Genomic DNA, 25,314 nt, shown 5'->3' with positions numbered 1-25,314 from the left:
TGACAGTCTATGGTTTTCTCTGTCAGGTATTGATGAACAGGGGCTCTACAGGATCGTCGGTGTCAACTCCAGAGTGCAGAAACTACTCAGCCTGGCCATGGGTGAGAATAAGCATCCTGCTGCTGGTTATTTTGTTTTAATGAAAGCAGGAGATTAAAATAAAAAGAATTTCAGCCGTAAATGTCACACTGTTTTGAGTAACACAGTGTCTGTGCTGAGAGCGATAATTAGGCTAACTCAGAGTATGCACACCTTTTTCACAGTTTTTCTAAAGCAAAAAAAAAAAAAAAAAGAAAAATTCATAAAATGATTTATACCAGTACTGTTTTCTTGTTGGATACTGAATGCTTTATCGGATTGGCCAAAATCACAGTCCTAGAACACTTTCGCTTATTATATTCAATGAACTGGAAGGTGGTTCAGTGGCATATTTTTTCTAATTTATTAATCTAATTTATATATTTAAAAAAACTACATCAAAATGCAATTATAAATTGCCTTAAATACACCTCTTCTATGATATAGATATTTTTTTTTAAATTTAGGGATTAAAATTAGAGGGGCATAAAGTCATAAAAAAGTGCACTTTTAAAAAGTAACAATGTCACAATTTTTTTTATAAAGTACATTAAAAAAATGAAATCATCTTTTGTCAGTAAATATAAAGTAAATATATTATAATATTAATTACATAAACTTCACCATTACAAATGATAATTACAAATATATTTAAATTAGGGCCGGGACTTTAACGCGTTAATTTAGATTAATTAATTACACAAAAATAACGCGTAAAATTTTTTTAACACATTTTAATCGCACTTATTTTTGCACCGCGGAACGTTTCTCACTGGACCAACTAGCGTTCAGACAAAACAAACCACAGTGAACATGGACAAAGAAGCTGATGAGACTGCTTTGGTTGGCCCTGTGGATGGAAAATTTTGTTATAAAAAACGAATGGATGGAAGCGTCGATAAGAGCATGGTTGTTTGCAAGCTATGCAACAAGGAATTCGCAAATCACCGCAGCACATCGAGCCTATTGCTACACTTAATGGCAATATTGCACTGGTCTGTTGGACTTGGTTGAACAAAAATAAACAATATTTTGTTGCTTAAGCTTATGTATTCAGTCATTATTCAATGGTATACTAAAAATCCATATGAAAAAAACTTACTTCTCACTGTTCTCAGGTCAAATATTTATATGCGATTAAAATGCGATTAATTTTCGATGAATTAATTACAAAGCCTCTAATTAATTCGATTATTTTTTTTAATCGAGTCCCGGCCCTAATTTAAATACATGACTTTGTACAAGTTTGAGTAGAAATTATTTTTTTATTCATACTCCAGTATTTAAAAAAAAAATAAAATAAAAAAAACTACACTGCAAAAAAATGCTATTGTTACTTAGATTTTTTGTTTTGTTTCTAGCCAACATATCTAAAAATTAGTGTCCTTTTTCAGAAAAAAAAACGAGTCAAAATTAAGTGTGTTTTTGTTTGAAACAAGCAAAATAATCTGCCAATGGGGTAAGAAAAATAATCTTGTTTTCTGTTTGAAATAAGATTTTTTTTTCTTACCCCATTGGCAGATTATTTTGCTTGTTCTAAGAAAAAAATCACTTAATTTTGGCTTGTTTTTTTCTGAAAACAAGAAAATAATTTTTACACGTCTAGAAAATCCATCTTGATTTAAGAATTTTGATTGAATATTTTGGCTGGAAACAAGACAAAAAAAAAAACTAAGTAAGAAAAGCATTTTTTGCAGTGTAACACATTTTGCATTTAATTGCAAACAGTGTCCAAAAACATTACATTCAGTAAAGTATATTATGAAGTCTTTTTAAAAGTATGCTAAAATATGTAATTACTTTATGCACATATGTGACATTAAATCAAAACTTTATTTTAAAAATATTATAAAAGTTCTTCAAAACCATACGAAACCATCATATATAGATAAAAAGAGTACATTTGACGTACAAATGTAAAAGTGTTAAAGTGGATCAAAAAATTAATCAAAGTTGTCCTAAGACAAGAATGGGTATTGTTTTGGATTTAAGACAACTTTGATCCACTTCAAATGTTGAATAGTAAAGTTTTAAACTAGATTTTTAACAGATTTTTCATGGATATCCTTTGCCATTGACCCTGCTAATTAATTTTTACTTGCAGCTTTTAAACAGCTTTGTTAATTGTAATGTGAGCGCTCTAGTTATCACATTGTCACATTCATTATCACTGTAGACAGTTTTGTTGATTTATAATGGAATGTGTCTAGGTCTGTCGCATTACTCCCATGCAGCATAGACAGATATATTGATTATAATGTGAGCGACCCAGTTTTTTCATGCTGCATTGCTCTAGTACAGACAGATATGTTCATTACAATGCATCAAACTTGCTTTTTGTTACTATGCCAAATTTTATGCTTCAGCCCCTCCCATTTTAAACTATTAATACTGTACTTCCAAAGCACACCTGCCTCAAATAATATCATACAGATTAGTTGAAGTATTATATTTGTGTATAAAGCACAAGTATAAAGTATGAACGCAACCTTCTTCACACGCAAAAAAGTGACAGGAATGCCGTCACACCCTGCGGTGAAAGCAGAATGAATAGTTTTTCATGTTGTTGTGTTGCTCACCAGATCACCACTTTTACACCACATTTAATTGCCTGCCTCAGAGTGATAATGATATACTTTGACAGTTTTGCTCTAGGAAATGGTTGGAGATTTTGATGCTGATTGGCTGGTGCCAGCACGCATATGCATAGTTTGCTTGCACGTACTGGCACTGTGCTGAGCTGGCATTTCCAAAGGTTGAACAGAGGTCACTGGAAAAATTAAAGCTGCTGTCTCTTCTCTAGACCCCAAAACTTGTGCAGATGTGGAGCTGGACAGCACAGAATGGGAGATCAAGACCATCACCAGTGCGATAAAGCATTACCTCAGGTACCAACCTGCCAACATGACCACATGACAATTCGTTTTACCTGTCTTGCTTGGACTGGCTCTTGCAGTCTCAAAAGTTAGCTTCACCGCTAAGGAATTAGTTGCTTATACTCTGAGCTGTTCACCCTAAGTATATCTAGAATCTAATTAACACAGTATGGTGCTAGTAGGCCTATGCTGAGCATTTAAAGGATGAGAAATATTTATTGTCAGAATCTTTAACTATTTATTTACCAGTATAAGTAGTTGTTTTTACAAAGTTAAGACTGTATACAGTATATCAAGTTGGGTTCCTTAGCCACCTACAGTAAGTGCGACCAAAGTACTTCTTTATGTGTAATTTCATACTTAAGTGTTTGAAATATAATTATATTGTACTAAATGTACTGACAAGCATTTATGGTAAACTAAAATATGCTTTAATGTCATTGTTGAAACTTGCTTGCCATGTATTTAAAGTACATACAAAAACATATTAATTTTAGCTGTAATATGCAGTTGAGGTCAAAAGTTTACACCCCCTTTCAGAAAATATGCAAAAATGTTAATCATTTTAGCAAAATAAGAGGGATCATACAAAATGCATGTTATTGTTTATTTAGTACTGACCCAAATAAGATACAAGATGTTTATATATAGAAGAGAAGATAATAGTTGACTTTATAAAAATGACCCTGTTCTTAATACTGTGTTGTTACCTGAATGATCCACAGTTGTGTTTTTTGTTTAGTGATAGTTGTTCATGAGTCCCTCGTTTGTCCTGAACAGTTAAACTGATAAATCCTTCAGGTCCCACAAATTCTTAGGTTTTCTTAGCATTTTTCTGTATTTGAACCCTTTCCAAAAATGTATTGTATAATTTTGACATGTAAATTTAACTTATTTCATCTTATAGGAAACATGTTAATATCTTCTGTATCCTCTGAAGGGCAGTACTAAATGAAAACCAATATTATATTTAGGCAAAATATATAAAAAAAAAAAAAAAATCTGTTCAAAAGTTTTCACCCCCGGCTCTTAATGCATGGTTTTTCCTTCTGGAGCATCAGTGAGTGTTTAAACCGGTAACACTTTATAATAACTGCATGCTATAAACCATTAGTTAAGCAATAATAAATAGTCAATTCTTTATTTAAAAAGCATTGTTCCTACATTAATACACAGTAGTAAGCAGTTTATAAATACAGCTATAAATGTTTTGTTACTGAATTATGAGCATATCGATAATGTGTTTAATGTGTGTATTTTCATACTTTATTAAGGATTCATTTGTCTTTTCTAAATTAAGTGTTAGATTATTTACCAACCAGTTATTTAGTTGTCATCAGTGGTTCCGAAAGAGTAAGTAAATGATTAATAAACAGTTTAAATGTATTTATACATCTTATTAGTTACTCATGTGTGTTAATAAATGCTTTAAGACGTATTTTTTTACTGTAGTTCATTGTTAATTAAGGTGGTTATAAAACATTTAGTAGTTGTCAGTTAACTATTTTTGTGAGCTCATCTAAAGTGAGGACTACTTATGCCTCAGTAAAGATTTCAAGGCTCAGTTATCTTCTATTTTCTTCATTTTGTTGGTTTTTGTTAGTTTTGTTGCTTATTTTGTTGACATATTTATCTCGTTGCTTATTTTGCCTATAATAACTTGATATTTTTTTCATTATGTTGTTTATTAAGTTCTCTTTTTATTTGTATATGTTGCTTTATTGTTCATTTTATATCTAGTGTACAGTTATACAGTTTCTTTTTTGCATCTGCAAATATCTCTATGTTGTGTTTGTTTCTTTTTTTCTGTTTAGAAGATACTTGAGCCTTTAAATCTGCTTTGTAAAGGCTTTACAAAGCTTTTACAAGGCAAAATAGTCCTTACTGTAGACGATCTCACAAAAATAGTTAACTAGCAACTACTTTAATTTATCATAAATTACAGTAGGAAAATGTGTTAATAAAGCATTTACTATATGTCTAAATAATATGTACAAATGTACTTTTAAATAGTTTATTTATTATACACTTTCTAATGATCTTATGAACCAATGACAATGCCTAAATAACTGGTTTGTTAATAATGTAATACTTAACTTAGAAATTATGAATTGATCATTAATTATGAAAATACAAATATTCAATTCATTATCGCTATGCTCATTAATCAAGAACAAAGCATTTATATCTGCATTTATAGACTGCTTACTACTGTCTATTAATGTAGGGACAATGCTTTATGAATGATGAATTGACTTTTTACTAATGCTTAACTAATGATTCATAGCATGCAGTTATTATAAACTGTTACCGACTGTTTATTAGTTCTTAATAGGCACATATTAATGCCTTAATCTGCTTGACCATATTCTAGATCCCTTACCCCGACACAATACCTAAACAAATTAGGAGTTTATTAAGGGAAAACTAGATAATAGTGAACATATGTTCCCTATTCTAAGGTGTTATCATTTATATTATATATGCTTTAAAGAAAAACTTCCGAGAGGTATTGTTTTGGTTTGTTTTAGCCTGCAGGCTAATTTGTAGACTATTAGCAATGTTTTTGAATTACTTGAATAAACTCTATGTTTTGTGTGTAAGTTAGAATTATAGTAAAAAGCTGTGGATTTGGGGTTGTGGCATTTCCTATGAAGCAATGAAGGTGACCCTGGACCACAAAAACTTAAGTAGCACATTTGTAACAATAGCCAACAATACGTAGCATGGGTCAAAATGATCAGTTTTCTTTTATACCCAAAAATCAGTAGGATATTAAGTAAACATCATGTTCCATGAAGATATTTTGTACATTTCCTACCATAAATATATTGAAACTTATTTTTTGATTAGTAACATGCATTGCTAAGAACTTCATTCGGACAATTTTAAAGGCGATTATCTCAATATTTTGATTTTTTTGGTCTATTTTCAGATTACAGATTTTCAAATAGTTGTATCTCAGCCAAATATTGTCATATCATACATGTGTATAAAACTATATAAAAAAAAAAAAAACCTTATGATTGATTTTGTGGTCCAGGGTCACATATAATAATCCACACACAGCAAAACAATTTTTTTTTACTTCATATTTTTGTCTTATTTCTAAGTATCTATGCAAAAATGCTTTTCTTACTTAGATTTTGTGTCGTTTCCAGCCAAAACATCTAACAATTCTTAAATAAAGAAGTCAAAATTAAGAAATTGAAACAAGCAAAATAATCTGCCAGTGGGGTAGGAAGAATAATCTTGTTTTCTGATTGAAATAACCCCATTGACAACAAAAAATCACTTATTTATTTATTTATTTTTTTGTTCTGAAAACTGGACAATAGTGTTTACTTGTCGAGAAAAAATCTTCTATATTTAAGAATGTATAGATATTTTGGCTGGATACAAGACAGTGTAAGCATCTTTGAATCAAGATAAATTTATTTCAGAAGCAAAATGATTTAAGATATTAAGTCTTTTTTTCTAAAAAAACAACACTTTTGGGTAATGCTTTACAAAGTTTCCATTAGTTAATTGGTTAAGGTATTACAATCAACAATAATCTTACTAATTATTAATAAGCAGCAAATTAGAAGTTTATTGAGGGAAAACTCTTAGTTAATAGTGAATATATGTTACTTATTCTAAAGTGTTACCATTTATATTATATATACTTTTAAGTTTTGAAGTTGTGCACATTCAACAGATACACTTCAGATACACTTGTTTTCCACAAGGGAGAGCATGGAGGACCCATGTGTTTATGACACTAGCCTGGCAACCACCCACAACATGCTAGCACCGTGCCAGCAAGTTTTGCATGAGCAATTATCACACACATTATTTGCAAAAAATATACCAATATAGTCATTCATGTTATAAACATGAGATGTTGCAATTAGCACATTACCATATTTGTCAGAGAACATAAAAATAGAGTGTAAGAGATTATTCAAGTAATTCAACAACATCACTAATAGTCTACAAATTAGCCTGCAGGCTAAAACAAACCAAAACAATAGCTCTTGGAAGTTAGTGAATAAGTTGAAAACAATAAAGGAAGACATATCATCATTATGCATCCAAGCACTCTCAGTTTACTTTGTCTCGACGCCATGATTGCTTCTGTTTTTTTTTGAGTCTGACAGTCTATCTGTTTGGTCTGCTATCTAATCGCTAATCGTTTCTCTTCTTCTCTGCTATCAGGATGCTGCCAGCTCCTCTCATGACATACCAGTACCAGAGGAGCTTCATCAAAGCAGCCAGTGAGTTGTTTTTATCACTATCTGTCTGGTCCGACCTGATCTCTTTTGATTATTTGATACTATTTGACTATAGCAGGATCATTTGATAAGACACGCCGCAGAGTAGGAGTGTTCAAGCTAGTATGACGTGGGCAGAAACAGGAAACCGGGGTGTAGAGGAAAGAAAATGGATTTTCAGTGTGGCGGCTTTTGTCTGAGACAGCAAAGGATGTTGTCCCTCTTCCAGATCGTCTTTTGGATCGCATTCACACCATTACCTTCGATGTTCACGCTGAAAAAAATATGACCCTGGACCACAAAACCAGTCATAAGGGTCATTTTTTTAGCTCTCCATTGATGTATGGTTTGTTAGGATAGGGCAATATTTGGCTGAGATACAACTATTTGAACATCTGGAATCTGAGGGTGCACAAAAATCTAAATATTGAGAAAATCGCCTTTAAGGTGTCTAAATGAAGTTCTTAGGAATGCATATTACTAATCAAAAATTAAGTTTTGATATATTTATGGTAGGAAATGTACAAAATATAATAATGGAACATGATCTTTGCTTAATATCCTAATGGTTTTTGGCATAAAATCATCATTTTGACTCATACAATCTATTGCTACAAATATGCCCATGCTACTTAAGACTGGTTTTGTGGTCCAGGGTCACAAATGATTTCAATTAGAAATTTTACAGTTTAGTTTTAAGATTTAGATTTTTACTTAAACAGCTATTTGCTAAAATTATTACAATTATTTCATAAATTATTAAAATGAATTAAACTTACAGATATAATAACACTTCAAAAAATGTCTTGTTTCCAGCCAAAATATCTAAAAATTCTTAAATCAAGAAGGATTTTTTAGACTAATTAAAATTATTGTCTTGTTTTCAGAATAAAAAATAAGAAAAATAATCTTATTTTCTGTTTGAAATAAGATTTTTTTGCTTACCACATTGGCAGATTATTTTGCTTGTTCTAAGCAAAAACTCACTTAATTTTGACTTTTTTTTTTCTGAAAACAAGAAAATAATTTTTACTCATCTAGAAAATCCTTCTTGATTTAAAAATTTAAATTTAAAAACACTTTACAATAAGGTTCATTAGTTAACATTAGTTAACCACATTAGTTAACATGAACTAATAATGAATTGCACTTATACAGCATTTATTAATCTTTGTTAATGTTAATTTCAACATTTACTAATACATTATTAAAATTTTGTTAACATTAGTTAATGCAGTGTGAACTAACATGAACAAACAATGAACAACTGTATTTCTGTTAACTAATGTTAATAAAGATGAGTAAATACAGTAACAAATGTATTTCTCATGGTTAGTTCATGTTAGTTAATACATTAACTAATGTTTAACTAATGAACCTTATTGTAGTGTTACCAAGAATTTTTAAATATTTCGGCTGGAAACAAAACAAAAAAATCTAAGAAAAGCATTTTTTTGCAGTGTTAATATATCTGTAAGTTTAATTAATTTTAATAATTTATGAAATAATTGGAATCATTTTAGCATGTAGTTCTGAATCTTAATCTTAAAACTAAACAGTGTAATTTCTAATTCAAATCATTCGTGACCCTGAAGCACAAAACCAGTCTTTCGTAGCACAGGTATATTTGTAGCAATAGCCAAAAATACATTAAATAAGTCAAAATGATAGATTTTTCTTTTATGCCAAAAATCATTAGGATATTAAGTAAATATCATGTTCTATTAAGATATTTTGTACATTTCCTGCCATAAATATATCAAAACTTAATTTTTGATTAGTAATATGTATCCCTAAGAAGTAAGAAAAGCATTTTTTGCACTGAAATACTAATATATGATTCATAAACAATATTTAATGCAATTTTGCTGCTGAAGTAAATGTGTTTTGCATTAAGGATGTTTGGATATTTTTGTACCTGAAAACAAGACTGATTACTAAGACGCATTTTTTTGCATTGTATCTCATGCGATCATCATCTTATCTCATTTCGCTTTCTACCATCATTCCCTTTTTTGTCTGTGTTTTTCTCTCTTTCTTTCTGTGCTTTTTTTTGCTAGTCTTTAAAGGGTGACGTTAGGCCCTTGTCCTCATATGAACTTTTTTTTTATTTTTTTTCGTAGAGCTCCACCCCTCCCTTTCTGCCTTTCATTTTCTCTCTTTTTTCCACCCCTCCCCTCGTTCATTCCTGTCTATGTAAGCCATTTATGTGATAAAGAGCAAGGTGCCATCTGGAGTTTGCCCATCAGCAGAGAGAGAGAGAGAGAGAGAGAGAGAGAGAGAGAGAGAGAGAGAGAGAGATGGGAATACGGGAGTGAGAGACGATGTGAATGTGTATGTAACTGGAGAAGAGAGAATCAAGAGAGACTAGAAAGTGTGAAAATGTGTGTGTACGGTCTAGAGGCTCGGTTTGTTTTCAACACGAGCAAGTACTTGTCTGGTCTGGTTATGTGCTGTCTTTTGTAAACAGGGGTTTTTGCTGTTCAATATTTGAATGGTCTGTATTAGCAGCAGATCATTTTTTCTTTTTATGTTTTGTGTGTAAGATAGTATTTATACTATGTTATAAATAAAATCTGTGGATTTGGGGTTGTGGCATTTCCTATGAAGCAATGAAGGTGACCCTGGAACACAAAAACAACTGTCTTAAGTAGCACGGCTATACTTGTAACAATAGCCAACAATACATATTATGGGTCAAAATGATCAATTTTCTTTTATGCCAAAAATCATTAGGATATTAAATAAACGTCATGTTCCATGAAGAATTTTTTTACATTTCCTACCATAAATATATCGAAACTTAATTTTTGATTAGTAATATGCATTGCTAAGAACTTAATTTGGACAACTTTAAAGGCGATTTTCTCAGATTTCAGATTTTCAAATAGTATTATCTCAGCCAAATATTGTCATATTATGCATTTGTATAAAACTCAATTTCAAAGAAATTGAACCTTATGATTGATTATGTGGTCCGGGGTCACATATAATAATGCACACACAGCAAAACAAATTTTTACTTCATATTTTTGTCTTATTTTCTTGTTTAAGTATCTACACTGCAAAAATGCTTTTCTTACTTAGATTTTTTGTCTTGTTTCCAGCCAGAACATCTAAAAATTCTTAAATAAAGAAGTCACAATGAAGTCGAAACAAGCAAAATAATCTGCCAATGGGCTAAGCAAAATAATCTCGTTTTCTATTTGAAATAAGATTATTTTGCGTACCCCGTTGACAGCAAACATTCACTTAATTTTGACTTATATTTTTGATAACGGGACAATAATTTTTACTTGTCCAGAAAATCCTTCTTTATTTAAGAATTTATAGATATTTTTTTACCTGGAAACAAGACAAAACATATAAGTAAGAAAAGCAGTGTGAACATTTTTGAATCAAGAAGAATTTATTTGAGAAGCAAATAAGCAAAGTCTTTTTTTCTGAAAAAACATACATTTTTGAGTAATGCTTTACAATAAGGTATTACAATAAACAGTGAGCAATACATTTATAACAGTATTCATTAATCTAACTAATGTTAACAAACACAACTTTTGATTTTAATAATGCATTAGTAACTAAGGTTCATAAATTCTGTAGAAATATTTATTAATATTTAAATTAAATTAATATTTGTAATGACAACTAACTATTTTTTTTTTTTTCAGAAACAAGACTTAATATCGTAAGTCATTTTGCTTGTCAAGTAAAAAATGCTTTTCTTACTTAGATATTTTTGTCTTGTTTCCAGCCAAAATATCTAAAAATTATTAAATAAAATTTTCTTGACAAGTACAAATTATTTTCTTGTTTTCAGAAAAAACAAGTCAAAATTAAGTGAGTTATCGAATGGAACAAGCAAAATAATGTGTGAATGGGGTAAGCGAAAAAAAAAATCTAATTTCAAACAAAAAATTATTTTATTATTATTTATTTAATAATTTAACAGAAGATTATTTTTCTTACCCCATTGGCAGATTATTCTTCTTGTTTTAAGCAAAAACATACTACATACTTAATTTTGACTTGTTTTTTTTTTTTTTTACTCATCTAGAAAATCCTTCTTGAACAAGACAAAAAATCTAAGTAAGAAAAGCACTTTTTGCAGTGAATACATTTATTACAGTATTTATTAATCTTTATTAACTAATATTAGCAAACACAACTTTTGATTTTAATAATGCATTAGTAACTAAGATTCATATATTCTGTTGAAGTATTGTTCAATCTTAGTTTATAAAAATTAACTAACAAAAACTTAATATCCTAAGTAATTTTGCTTGTCAAGTAAATGAATCTTGATTTAAAAGTGTTTACATATTTGTAATGGAAAGCTAGACAAAAATACTAATAATATATATATATATATATATATATATATATAGATGTGTGTGTGTTTGTGTTTGTGTGTGTGTGTATTATTTGACTTTATTTGTCAACCCTCCCCCCCTTCATGTCTAAACCAACCTCATTTATACCTCTCTTCTCTCGCTGTACTCTTGTTACTGGGGATTATTAGGATATCATGGCAGCCAGATAGATCACTCTAATATTTCAGTGACCTTTAAGAGCCAGCGTCTGGCGGCTTAGCTTTGCCCTTAATGGACGCTGCTGTAGCCGTCACATACACTAGGTGGCACAGTTTCTGTGCTTTTCCACAAACACGCAAACACATTAATGTCATTTTAATTGGAATAATGTGTCTGTGTGGGTCCAGACTGTGTCAGGAAGTGACCTCAGAGAATCAGGAATGAGATCTTTTGTTCAGTTTGAGCAACAGATGCAAAGTTTCAAATCTGAAATGTGTCCGTGAATGTTGAAATGTGCATAAAAGCGTCTGGTGTGGCTGGACTTGTACTCCTGCTGCGAATGCACTTGAGTCAAATACAGCAGTAAAACGCCTACAGTTCATGAGGAGCGAAAGGAAATGTGCCTGTTTTCCTTTGCAACCCCTTATTCTCTCGCTTCCTCTTTCTAGAACTGGACAATCCCGAGGCGAGGGTGGCAGAGATCCACTCCGTAGTGCACCGTCTGCCTGAGAAGAACCGCCAGATGCTGGAGCTTCTTGTGAAACACTTGGCCAAGTAAGTTTTGCTGTTGACGCCCCCTTTTTACTGGGTTACAAATCCTGCAAAGCCAAAGACCTGAGAGGATTTCCATTGTAAAACCACAACCCTGCTGATGGTAATAAAGGCCTTAGCTTCCCCTTTGTGTTTGGCCAGCTGAAAAGAGCGGCTTGTTTTCCTTCACCTGTCCTTTCCTCCGTCTCCTTCCCTCCCATTCCCAGCTCCATTTTCTTTTGTGCGAGTTTAATTTGACACCCTGACTGCTGAGCTCTGCGGAGCCGTTCCTCGGTGACGCTGGCAGCTCCAAGAGCATTTTGGGGTTTTATGGAAAACTCCACAGTGAAAATGGTTTACGCAAAGCAGCTTGATGCAAAAAATCAGATTCGTAATCCAAAAGAATTATAGGAAGTAGAAGTTTAATACCCACTTTGCATAACCTATTTCAATGGAGCATTAGGATTGAATGCCGTACCTGCAGACTGCCCTCAGGACAGGTTTGGAAATTATATTGTAGAGCGGAATGAATGGTTACATCTGAACAGTAGCATTGAACACACAACAGCTGCATGTGGTTCAACGTGAATCATTTAACGATTACAGGATGCTGATTAGAAATAATTGTTGGAAAGGTTTTACCTTGGGTTCTGTTGACACTGATTCATCATTTACAGCAGGACTGTTTAGCTTGCTCATCTAATTCACCAACACTACAGCTGTTTGATACTGATTATAGATTAATTTGTCACAACTATTATCGAATTAAGCAAAATGCTTATATTACTTAATAAAATAGTGCAAAATGTAGTAATAATCTTGTAACTGCAAGAGTAGTTAAATATCTGACCGGATGACCAAAAGTTTGCAGGTTTAAACTCCTACAAAGTTACACCATTAAAGTCCACATGAAATTACTTAATGAACTAAATGTTGTGTTGACATATTCTCTAATGAGACAGGAAGTTGAAGTGGGGCACATTAAATGCATTGTCCTTTTTTCACGAGACAGTAGGCTTAAAACCTTGAGTTTTTTTTTTTTTTTTTTTAATGTAACAGTTTATTATGGAAGCCCGCTTCCGCCACTGAATAAAAAATAAAAAAGTTGCAACTTTTTTTTCACAATTGTGAGCTTCCATCTCGCAATTCAGATTTTTTCCCCTCTGAATTATGAGATATAAACTCTCAGAATTGCGTTATATATTCAGTTGGGTGTTATGAAAGTCAGTATTGCGTGATATAAACTCGCAATTGTGAGAATAACTGAAAGTTGCAGTTCTGAGAAATAGTCAGAATTTTTTTTTTATTTATCTCACAATTCTAACTTTTTTCTCAGAATTGCGAAATATAAACTTGCAGTTCTGAATTTTTTTCTCAGAATTGCGTGAAATATGCAGTTGCGAGTTATGAAAGTCAGTGTTGTGTGATATAAACTCTATGGCTGCAAAAACTAATCAATAAGATCCTCCAATATGCAATATGCAATAAGCTTTTTAGTAACAATAGGCTATTTCTAATGCTATAATTATTGCGGTTATCTATGAAAAAAATAGTCAAGCGCTTTATAGTGTTTTTCTCTCACAGTTGTGAGAAAAAAGTCAGAATTGTGAGATACAAACTCCCAATTGTAAATTTATATCCTGCTATCCTGACTTTGTTTATATATAATTGCACAAAGAAAAAGTTAGAATTGTGAGATTAAAAGAACAATTAAATGTTTTGGTAACACTTTACAATAAGGTTCATTAGTTAAACATTAGTTAATGTATTAACTAACATGAACTAACCATGAGCAATACATTTGTTAATGTATTTACTAATCTTTATTAACATTAGTTAACGGAAATACAGTTGTTCATTGTTTGTTCATGTTAGTTCACACTGCATTAACTAATGTTAACAAAATTTTAATAATGTATTAGTAAATGTTGAAATTAACATTAACAAAGATTAATAAATGCTGTATAAGTCCAGTTCATTATTAGTTCATGTTAACTAATATGGTTAACTAATGTTAACTAATGAACCTTATTGTAAAGTGTTACCAATGTTTTATTCAGTGGCAAAAAGGAGCATCCATAGTTTATTAAATCTTTTGATGTAATCTTTTTTTTTTTTTTTTTTTAATCAAGCTTCTATGGTTCATGATATTGGATAATTGTTTGCTGATATTTATATGTCCAAAAAGTAAGATGAAATTCTGATAGCTTGTAATGTAAATCACTGAGATCTTTATAGCAGTATAACTACTATGACTACTTGCATTAAAATGATATTCAATATATCTCCAATAATATGTGTTAGTACGATGTAAGATATTTAGATGCTTAGTTTTATTACCAAAGCTCTGTAGTTTTTTACTTGGCCTTGGTGAATATAAACTTTCAATGAGATGGCAGAAGGCATGAAGTACTTTGTGTACAACAGGTTTTTCAGCAAAGTTTTGATCAAGTTGATAATTCAGAAGAATTATGTGTTATCAAGTATGAAACGGTAGGCGTTATAGGGTTACGTGACATCTTGAGTCAACGCCAAGACAAACTGTGTGTCATCAGTGCTCTTCTTTTTCAGTGTGTGTATCTGTGTGTGTTTTAGGATTTCAATTATGGAAAATTTACTAAATAAATTTGCTTTTTAAGAATGCATAACGTAGAGTTGAGATCAAAAGTTTGCACCACCCCTTTCAGAATCTGCAAAATGTTAATTATTTTATCAAAATGCATGTTATTGTTGATTTAGTACTGACATGTTATAAAAATGATCCCATTCAAAAGCTTACATACACTTGATACTTAATGCTGTTTCGTCACCTGAATGATCCACAGCTGTTTTTTTTTTTTTTTTTTTTTTTTAGTGATAGTTGTTCATGAGTCCCTTGTTTGTCCTGAACAGTGTAACTGCCTTCTGTTCTTCAGAAAAATCCTTCAGGTCCCACAGAAGGGAAAATAATGCATTAAGAGCCGGGGGGTGAAAACTTTTGAACAAAATGAAGATGTCCACATTTTTCCTATTTTGCCTAAATATCATATTTTCCCATTTAGTACTGCCCTTCAAAGGCTACAGAAGATAGTTACATATTTCCCAGAAGACAAAATAAGTTAAATTTACACTGATCTTCAAATTCTAAAAGTTTTCACCCCCCCCCCCCAGCTCTTAATGCATGTTTTTTCTTTCTGGGGCATCAGTTAATGTTTGTACCTTCTGTAATAGTTGCATATGAGTTTCTCAGTTGTTCTTAGTGTAAAAAAAAAATGGATCTCAAAATCATACAGTCATTGTTGGAAAGGGTTCAAATACACACAAATGCTGAAAAAACTAATAATTTGTTGGACCTGAAGGATTTTTCTGAAAAACAGCAGGCAGTTTAACTGTTCAGGACAAACAAGGGACTCATGAACAACTATCACTAAACCAAAACAACACAGCTGTGGATCATCAAAGTTTTGAACGGGGTAATTTTTATAAATTTAACTATTATTTTCTCTTGTGGGCTATATGAACATCTTATATGTAAAAATATCTTATTCAGGTCAGTAATAAATAAACAACAACATGCATTTTGTACAATCTCTCTTATTTTGCTAAAATAATTAACATTTTGCAGATTCTGAAAGGGGGATGTAAACTTTTGGCCTCAACTGTACTAAAGCAAATGTTGCATTGATTTTATCGATTAGTTATTGCAGTCCTGTTTTTGTTATCAATAAAGCTATCTATACAGAAAAGCACTACACTACTATAAAAAATCAATGATTTCAAATATCTTACTCTCTCACCAGAGTGGCCAGTCACCACCAGCAGAATTTGATGACGGTTGCAAACCTCGGCGTAGTGTTCGGCCCTACGCTCTTGAGGCCTCAGGAAGAGACTGTCGCTGCAATCATGGACATCAAGTTCCAGAACATTGTGATAGAAATCCTCATTGAGAACCATGAGCGGGTATGTATATAAATGGATACTAGCTGACCATATTATACTTAGAAAATTGGTTAGGTATTAAAAAAGGTGTTCTGGTGATGACCTGCACAGCTAATGATTTAATGGCACATTAGGTTGTCTTTGTCAATTGGTGACCATAATCACCCTAAAGGTGCACAAGCTGTGTTATTCAGACCTAGGTGTGAATGAAGGATGTAATTCTGCTATTAAAGGGGGCTTATCCAGCAGCGAGACCCTTTCTGAGGATCTCACTCAGCCCGTTGTCTGTAACAGGTAACTTTAAACCCGGCAGGGGTTTTAAAGGGTAAAGCAGCTTAGAGTAGTTGCCATGGGAACATGCAAATCGGCTCAAGGCTGATTTCTTAAGCTGAGCCCACCGTCACATGACATAGGGTCACTTCCTCCTGCATAAGTGGGCGAAATGGGCAGGGTATGATTTAAGATCAAGACTGTCACTCTGTCTTGCTCAATTAACCCTCCCATGTCTCGCCTCATTAAAGACACGTCCCACACATACAGTATGTTCCACCAGGAATGAGGTTACTCTGCAATGAATCCTTTAGCTTCAGCTCAAAAGCATTGTAGGCTACCTATCCCACATCTCTCAACAACTATACACAGTTATGTACAGCAGGTAACAAATGACTGTAGCATAAACCTGATCTTCAAAAAGGTTTTCTTTCACAAGCACACAATAGACTGTTTGCATACAGCTTTGCATAAAGACTTGTGACATAAATTCATTGTCACAAAAGAAAGGCTTTTTTTCTTAAGAGACACTGCAGGTGAGTAGGGTAAAAATATTAACTAATAGTTATCACTTCACTTACTCAGTTGATTGATTATATTGATTGCAAAAAAAAAAATTATTACAAGTTTTTTAAAATGTTAGATGTAAATATGCAAATTATTAGCATTATTTAATGAAATATGTGCTAATTTGCATAAATGTCGAATTCAAAAATCTAAACGCTGGTTGAAGTGAGTTTTTTTTTTTTTTTTTTTTTTTTTTACTTATTAGAGTCAAATGTTTTTACAGAGGGAATTTTGGGTATCTCATTATTGTCACTCCATAATTCAGAAATCAATATATTTTCACAATTTGTTTAAGAATAAAATGTTATATGCAGTATCTGACAAAAGTGAGTACACCCCTCACATTTCAGCAATCAATTTAGTATATCTTCTATAGAACATAACTTGGATATGTTTTAGAGTAGTCAGTGTGCAGCTTGTATAGCAGTATAGATTTGCTGTCCTCTGGAAATAACTCAACATGAAGCCATTATTGTCAAAATAGCTGGCGTCAAAAGTGAGTCCAGCAGTACGTTGTTAAACCATGCAAAGCCACATGTCCTATTCATCATTTTTATGTTTTTGTCTGCTTGACAGGACCATACAAAGCTGTGTATCTTGTATTAGAGCAGTTAAAATTAGGTGCTTTAAGTACAATTCTCTCATACTGACCACTGGATGTTCAACATGGCATCTTATGATTTATGGTTCAGTGTAGAAGAAAAAACTAATTTCAAGAAAACAACCTTAAAAATATGTATTGCAATTGTAATCTACTGACACAAATACATAAAGTGCTATAAAAGAAACACTTAGCAGTGTTATATATATATATAATTTTATATATTTTTTATATAAAAAAAAACACTTTAAGAAAAGCCAAAATGCCCAAAATCTCAAACTGAACAGGAGCATGAAAAGACAGTGTTTTCAGTGTCTTCCCTTAAGGGAACAAAAAAAAAATCACCCTTTTACTCACCCTCATGTAGTTTCAAACTTGTTTGATCCATAAATAAGAGTTTCACATAGATGAAATCACATTTTTCCACCACCTCCATTTCATTGCGACTTTAAAGTATCATAAAAGCAGTCCACTATAAACCAAAAACTAAAACTACAATAACCACATGTCCCTCTTTTGCAGTTTCAATTGGTTGTTGGGATGAAATTTTTTATTAGCTTGAAAAATGTAATTTAAAATTGAATGATTCAGCTGATAGAGGAAGCTGCTAACAATGCCAAGATTATGGGTTAGGTTCCAACATGAAGTGCACATTGTACGAATGCATTGTGAGTTGCAGATAGATTAGTTTTATTTCATTTAGTTGTTTTACTGACAATAATTATTTAGTTTGCAGTCGTTGTTGTTATCAGAGCTCTTTTTGTTTAGGAGCTTGGAGCTTTTGTAATTATAATTAAGTCTCTTCCAGCTATCGCAACCAATTTGGCAGAATAAAATAAGGTTACTGGCTGAGTCCAACTCAACTTTCAGTCCATGTTTAATGTGACAGTGTTGAATAACTGATGCAATTAACAATTTTCTGACCGTTTGCAAATGGAGCTCCCACAAATTGCATCTTTGAGGGATGTGACAGTATCTTGCAATGCAGAATTGTCTTGTTGTAAGCCATTATGTAGTCATTCACAGATGTCAACACCTAATGCAAAACTCAAAGGTGACAACCAACAAATAATTTCCAGATAAAGAGATAAAGCAAGCTGTTAAAAATAACATCTTAGCATATTTTTAATATAGGTGTCCTTTTCACTTCAGTTTCCATTCGCAGTACTGCCTTTCATAATGTTGCAACTTTTTATTTGCATATCAGTTTAATGCATTTGCCTATCATTTAATCCAACTGATCTTAATGCTTGATAGTAAAATAAAGACTCTATAGAACTGGTTTGCAATTTCTGAAACAGATTACCAAATAAAACGAATTCTTGTAACACAAGTAGTTTATCTCTTTACATTATAGTATAATGTGAAACTGTAAACAGAGGTCTTACCATAGTAAGGTAATGTAACGCAGGTCATTTTTAATATAGCAAATGTTTTACTATAACAGCTTTCATTCAAAAGAATAGGTGATTGAAATATGTATCTTGCATTGTTTGCAAGTGAATAGTGTGCAACAGTGCACACCCACTTTTTAGTGGCTTTTGTTTTTGAAGTATTTTTCCCATTTATTTTTCCCAGTGATTTTAAAAGTCTTTGTTATAAGCCAACCAACTAGCTACAAGGTGAAACACAACCTTTAATTTGAAGCAAAGGACAGACAGACAAATGTACAAGACTGCGTACTTTAATAAAATAAGTGCTGCACTCCCATAAAACACTGAGAATGGCATACTCGAAATAAAAATGATGAATAAAAACTATTTAGTATGTAATATTGACAGCTAATGGTTGAAATGGCTACTGCTACTGCAGTCCACATTTAAAATATTGGAGAGAGAGAGAGAGTAATTTCTCTTGTCCCTCCCTTTTCTAAAATGCTCACAAGGGTTGCCAGACTGAGGACACGCAACAGGAACAAGCGCTTTGACAATGGAAGGTGACAAGCTTACACTGATGAGTTGATTTATGAGCGTTTTAATATGCCTCTGGTCATAGAGTATTTTATATTTAAAAATCACATGTTCAAAAGTGTTCTCAGCCTTTGCCATAACACTCAAAACTCTCATTTCCACTGATCATCCTTAAAGGTGTCCTATTATGCTCTTTTACAAAGTCTTTGTTTTGTTTTGGGGGAGCACTAGTACATGCTCTCATGCTTGGTGGTTTGAAAAACGCATTATTTTTCACATAATTTACATTATTACAATAGCTTATTCTCTAGGCTGGCACGAATGGATCAAATAGTTCCGGGTTTGATAAAGGTCTGCCTTCCAAAAAAAAAAAAAACGAAATGTGTTGTGATTGGTTAGCAGTCCCACTGTGTTGTGATTGGCGAACAGCTTAGATGGTGTTTCAGTCCTGCCATGGCCCTTCCCAAAGCAGCAAGTTCCATGTACAACTGTGCAAGCTAGATTAAAGTGATTCTTATATTTTAAATATGGATATTTTTCATACAAAAACATATCGAATCGCTAAAGGAGACTTTTACTGACCCCTCCAGAGCCAAGTGAGGCACTTTTTATTATGGATCGACTTTTTTTGGACTGATGGAGAGAAACACCGGCACCGTCTCTGCCGTTCTAAAGCTTGGGAGTGCCAGGATTATTATGCGACGGAAGTTATCTGACCACCTTTGGAGTCCACCTGTGGTAAATTCAGTTGATTGGACATGATTTGGAAAGGCACACACCTGTCTATATAAGGTCCCACAGTTAAAGGAGTAGTTCACTTCCAAATTTACAGATATATTCACCCCGTTGTCATCCAGGATGTTCATGGCTTTCTTTCTTCTGTCGTAAAAAAAAAATATATATGTTTTTTGAGGAGAACATTTCAGGTATTATCTCCATATACTGGACTAATGCACGCAAGTTTGAATGTCCAAAATGCAGTTTCAATGCAGCTTCAAAGGGCTCTAAACGATCCCAGTCGAGGAATAAGGGTCTTATCTAGTGAAACGATCGGCCATTTTCTTTAAAAAAAAAATGTAATGTATATACTTTTAACCTCAAATGCTTGTCTTGTCTAGCTCTGCAATGCGCATGCGTACCCTCTGTAATCCAGGTCAATACAGTTCCTACATAGCTGTTTTACCTTTTTTGTAAAGGGCATTTGACCTTTGCATGTTCACTTTGTAAACACTGAGTCGGTACTTCTGCAGTGAAGTTGGAGGAGAAAATGAGATGGGATTTTTCGACATAGCCTAACTGTATTGACCCTGATTACACAGAGTAATTGAACAATTGAGGTTAGAAAGTATATTCAGTTTTATACTTTTATAAAATGACAGATTTGTCAGATTTGAGTTTTGAGTTTATTTTTTTGTAAATTTTTGTTCTGGCAGTTAACTACTCCTTTAACAGTGCATGTCAGAGCCATGAGGTCCAAGGAATTGTCTGTAGATCTCTGAGACAGGATTGTATTAGTCTCGCATAGCCAGACCTCAGACTGACGGCAGAAGGTCTGGAAACCTTGGCTGCTTTGAATGGCCTGCCCAAGAGGCCATCTGACTGACAGGTAAAGCGACCAATCGCGTTTCGTTTTGTGCTGCATCATGTTTAGGGGCGTGGAATTGTCGCCACAATAGCACACTGGTGTGTTAAACTCTCTGACATATTTTAAAGGTTATATGCCGCAAACTTAAAATTTTTTCTACTCATACTTTTGAAAATCCAGTGTTTAATGTTCCTGATAAGCGCTCGTCATCACAGTTGTAAACACGACGGCATTTTTCTTTCCGTTAACAAATGCAACGCACACGTCTCCTGGAAATCCTGTATAATCAAACCAATTCGATGACGACTTCAAAACTCCTGAGGTGTGCCATACTAGGCTGAGAGTAGGATTTGGGGAAGGGTACAGAAAAAATTCTGCAGTATTGAAGGTCCTAATGAGCACCGAGGCCTCCATCATCCATAAATGGAAGAAGTTTGGAACCACTGGGACTCTTCCTAGAGCGGGCCGCCCAGCCAAACTGAGCGATCAGAGGAGAAGGGACTTAGTCACTCAGAAAGAGCTCCAGTGTTTCTCTGTGGAGAGAGGAGGACCTTCCAGAACAACAACCATCTGTGCAGCACTCCATCAATCAGGCCTGTAATGTAGAGTGGCCAGACGGAAACCACTCTTCAGTAAAAGGCACATGACAGCACGCCTGGAGTTTGCCAAAAGACACCTGAAGGACTCTTAGACCATGAGAAACAAAATTCTCTGGTCTGATGAAACAAAGATTGAACTCTTAGACCTGCATGCCAAGCGTCATGTCTAGACGAAACAAGGCACCGCTCATCACCTGGCCAATACCATCCCTACAGTTGTCATTATGGAGTATTGTTTGTAGAATTTGGAGGAAAAGGATGAATTTAATTCATTTTGGGATAAGGCTGCAAAATAACAAAATGTGGAAAAAATGAAGCACTGTGAATACTTTCCGGATGCACTGTAGGTCATTTAGAATCTGTGATCTCTGACCCAGTTTGTTTGCTGGCTTCCATGGCTGTAATACGCAATCCTATTGGGTAAACTGGCAGTGGATGGAATCACACAGAACAAAACAAAACAGACATTCTGACACGGAATGCATGTTTCAAAGTAGAATCACTGGCTGTAGCATTTGTTTTTCAAATAAAACAATTATGTGAACTTAACATGTTTCCTAAATATCTGCAAACATATTGTGGTATTTCTATGCCCTAGTACAGCCAGAAAATGACATACAGTGAGGAAAAACTATTTTTTAACCCCTGCTGATTTTCTACATTTGGCCACTGACTAAGAAATGATCAGTTTATAATTTTAATGGTAGGTTTATTTTAACAGTGAGAGACAGCATAACAACACAAAATTTCAAAAGCATTTAAACAAAGTTATACTTTTGATTTGCATTTGCAATCAGCAAGATTTCTGCCTCCCAGGTGTCTTTTATACAGGTAATAAGCTGAGATTAGGAGAACTCTCTTAAAGCGAGTGCTTCTCAGGTTGTTACCTGTATAAAAGACACCTGTCCACAGAAGCAATCAATCAATTGGTAACAAGCTCAGTTGGTAATTGGTAATCAAACTCAGGTAACAAGCTGAGATTTGGAGCACTCTGTCAAAGAGAGTGCTCCTAATCTCTAACCACAGAAGCAATCAATCAATCAGATTCCAAAACCTCCACCATGGCCAAGACCAAAGAGCTGTCCAAGGATGTCAGGGACAAGATTGTAGACCTACACATGGCTGGAATGGGCTACAAGACCATCACCAAGCAGCTTGGTGAGAAGGTGACAACAGTTGGTGTGATTATTCGCAAATGGAAGAAGCACAAAATAACTGTCAATCGCCCTCGGTCTGGGGTTCCATGCAAGATCTCATCTCATGGAGTTTCAATCATTTTCCGTACAAAATCAGCAGGGGATCAAATAATTTTTTTCCCTCACTGTACAGTATCTTAAAAAAAAATAGTTAAAAGTATTTTACCACATTTTAATAGGAACCACAGTTGCAGCATAGTACATTTACAAAACAGTTTTTACAGTGCCTATTTAAACTTACCAGGCCCTATTTTAAAAATCTAAGTGCATGTCTGAAGCACATGGCACAGGTGCACTTAGGGCTTCTCCGGATCCATTTTTGCTGGTATAATGACAGAAAAAAGGTGCATTGTCCAAAAGGGTTGTACCTATTCTTTTATGTGTCATGGGTGTGTTTTGGCTGTAGCGTGCAATAAACCAGTCAGTTTCATCTCCCATTCCCTTTAAAATCCAGTTGCGCTTGCACCATGGCGGATTCGCAATTTACATGCCAGAATTTGCAAGAGCAAAGACAAATCTGCTTGTGCATGTAGGAATTTTTATTTTTATGTGCACAATAACATTTTATATTGTAATATTTTCATTTTACATACTGTGTATGTAATAAGCAGAGTGAATGTGCATTGTGCACCCACATTTAGGCGCATATTACTAACGCGCCCTTAAAAAAAAAAAATACTGCACCATTGCCTTTAGACCAGGTTTTGGTCAATGGTGCAATCGTTTTCAGTTGCCTCAAAATAGCAATGTGCCAATAATGCGCCTGAACACACGTTTTCAGATCAGCACGCCTATGGGTGAACAGATGGTCGCAAGTGCATTTGCTATTTAAACAACATGGCGCTGGACGTGAAAAATGAAAAAGCAAAAAACGCTTGTGTCGTGCCTGGCGTCGCATTGCGCCGGGTGTATGATAAGGCCCACTGTGTTGCAGGAAACATGAGAACCAATTCATTTATCATTAACATTTAACATTAAACTGACTGTGATTTGTGTTTAAATATTCGAAAATACAAATAAGATTTAAGAGGTTTGGTGGAGGAGAGGATTTCAGTGCAGAACTTTCATTTGAGTCCGTTTGTCACACATAGCTAACCTATGACTTCAGACTTGTAATGGAATGCGTGAGTCATAGAGACCTTTTTCGTATCTTTTGGAGCTTTACAGTCACTGATAGCAGATTGATAGCTGTCATACAGCATTTTTGCATTAAAAAGAACAGCTTTCTATGGATGGAAAAAGGCTTGGAACGACATGAAAGCTACCAGCTGATGATCGAATTGTCATTTTCACAGGGGTCACATCCTGGCAAGATCAGTAGCTGTATTTCAGTCCGTTCTATTTTTGTGGAGACAGTCATCCCATCATTGTGGCGCTCTGACATTTTCATGCTGATTTGAATTTCCTTTCGGCTCTGCAGATTTTCAAAGACATGCCAGTGTCTGGAGGAGGGCAGGGCAACTCCCAGCTCAACCTGCCCAGGCGGAGAAGTGCAGACAGCAAGGCCCCGTCCTGCAGCGAGAGACCCCTCACGCTTTTCCACGCCCCCACATTTTCAGAGAAAGAGAAAGGTACGCCAGCAAGTGGTTTTTATGCATGATTCTATGCGTGATTTCTACATGAAAATGAACACAAATTTTGCAATGGATTTACATCTAGAGGAGGAAATTCTGGTGTTGTGCTTCAAATAACAATGGCATTAGTTACTAAAATAGTTTCAGGTTTCAGGTTGGCACACCTATGACCAGACCATTTTTGCAGTTACTGTAAAAACAATTACTGCCAACCCCCTCTGGGCATGTGACAAGTAAACTTGTTCTCAGTATTAGAGGCTATTCAGTTATTGTCTAAAGACAGAACTCACTAGCATTATACTTATTGAAATACAAACCGTCATTCAGATAAACGCAAACCACTAGATCCCACCAGACCCAGTTTTAGCCACAGGCTAGAGTAATTACATTAGCATACTATTAGCTCTTCATTAGGACAGCAACATTTTTGTTTTTCCATCAGCAGTGGAGACGAGAAACAGTGTGGTTGTAAACTCCAGTGCAGACTTGCCATCAGTAAATTGCAACAGCACAGTCAGCTGGACTCGACTCAATAGCCTGCCCACCGCAGATGGAGACCATGATGGGCTTCAGCTGCCCAAGCAGAGTCGGCCTAATTCACTGTAAGTGTACAGTACTTTCTCTAAAGCTAAAGTGTGTCCAAATACTGTCTCCTGTTCTCTTCGTAGCCTCTGTTTATTTGAGAATCCTGGCCAGCCCAACACAAAAACATTGGCTGAACCAATACCATTGAGTTTGTTCAACCAACAGAAGGTAGGAGGAGTGTTTGGGAAGCTTACCAAACCAAGCAACTTTAAGTTTCATGTGACCAACTTAAACAT

The 25,314-nt window shown here is 34.0% G+C and overlaps 1 protein-coding gene across 1 annotated transcript in view; it reads left to right on the top strand.

Annotated features, from left to right (window-relative positions):
• Nucleotides 1–25,314, top strand: part of LOC141292261 (rho GTPase-activating protein 26-like) — a 147,403-nt gene that overhangs the window by 90,295 nt on the left and 31,794 nt on the right. The window contains exons 14-20 of the mRNA XM_073824265.1: nt 27–101; nt 2,882–2,966; nt 7,155–7,213; nt 12,192–12,297; nt 16,053–16,212; nt 24,340–24,490; nt 24,936–25,095. Coding sequence (XP_073680366.1) covers nt 27–101; nt 2,882–2,966; nt 7,155–7,213; nt 12,192–12,297; nt 16,053–16,212; nt 24,340–24,490; nt 24,936–25,095 — 796 coding nt within the window. The remainder of the gene's footprint in view (nt 1–26; nt 102–2,881; nt 2,967–7,154; nt 7,214–12,191; nt 12,298–16,052; nt 16,213–24,339; nt 24,491–24,935; nt 25,096–25,314) is intronic.

This window comes from Garra rufa, chromosome 19 (assembly GCF_049309525.1).
Source record: "Garra rufa chromosome 19, GarRuf1.0, whole genome shotgun sequence".
Classification (NCBI taxonomy): domain Eukaryota; kingdom Metazoa; phylum Chordata; class Actinopteri; order Cypriniformes; family Cyprinidae; genus Garra; species Garra rufa.
This window is presented reverse-complemented; position numbering and strand designations above follow the sequence as displayed.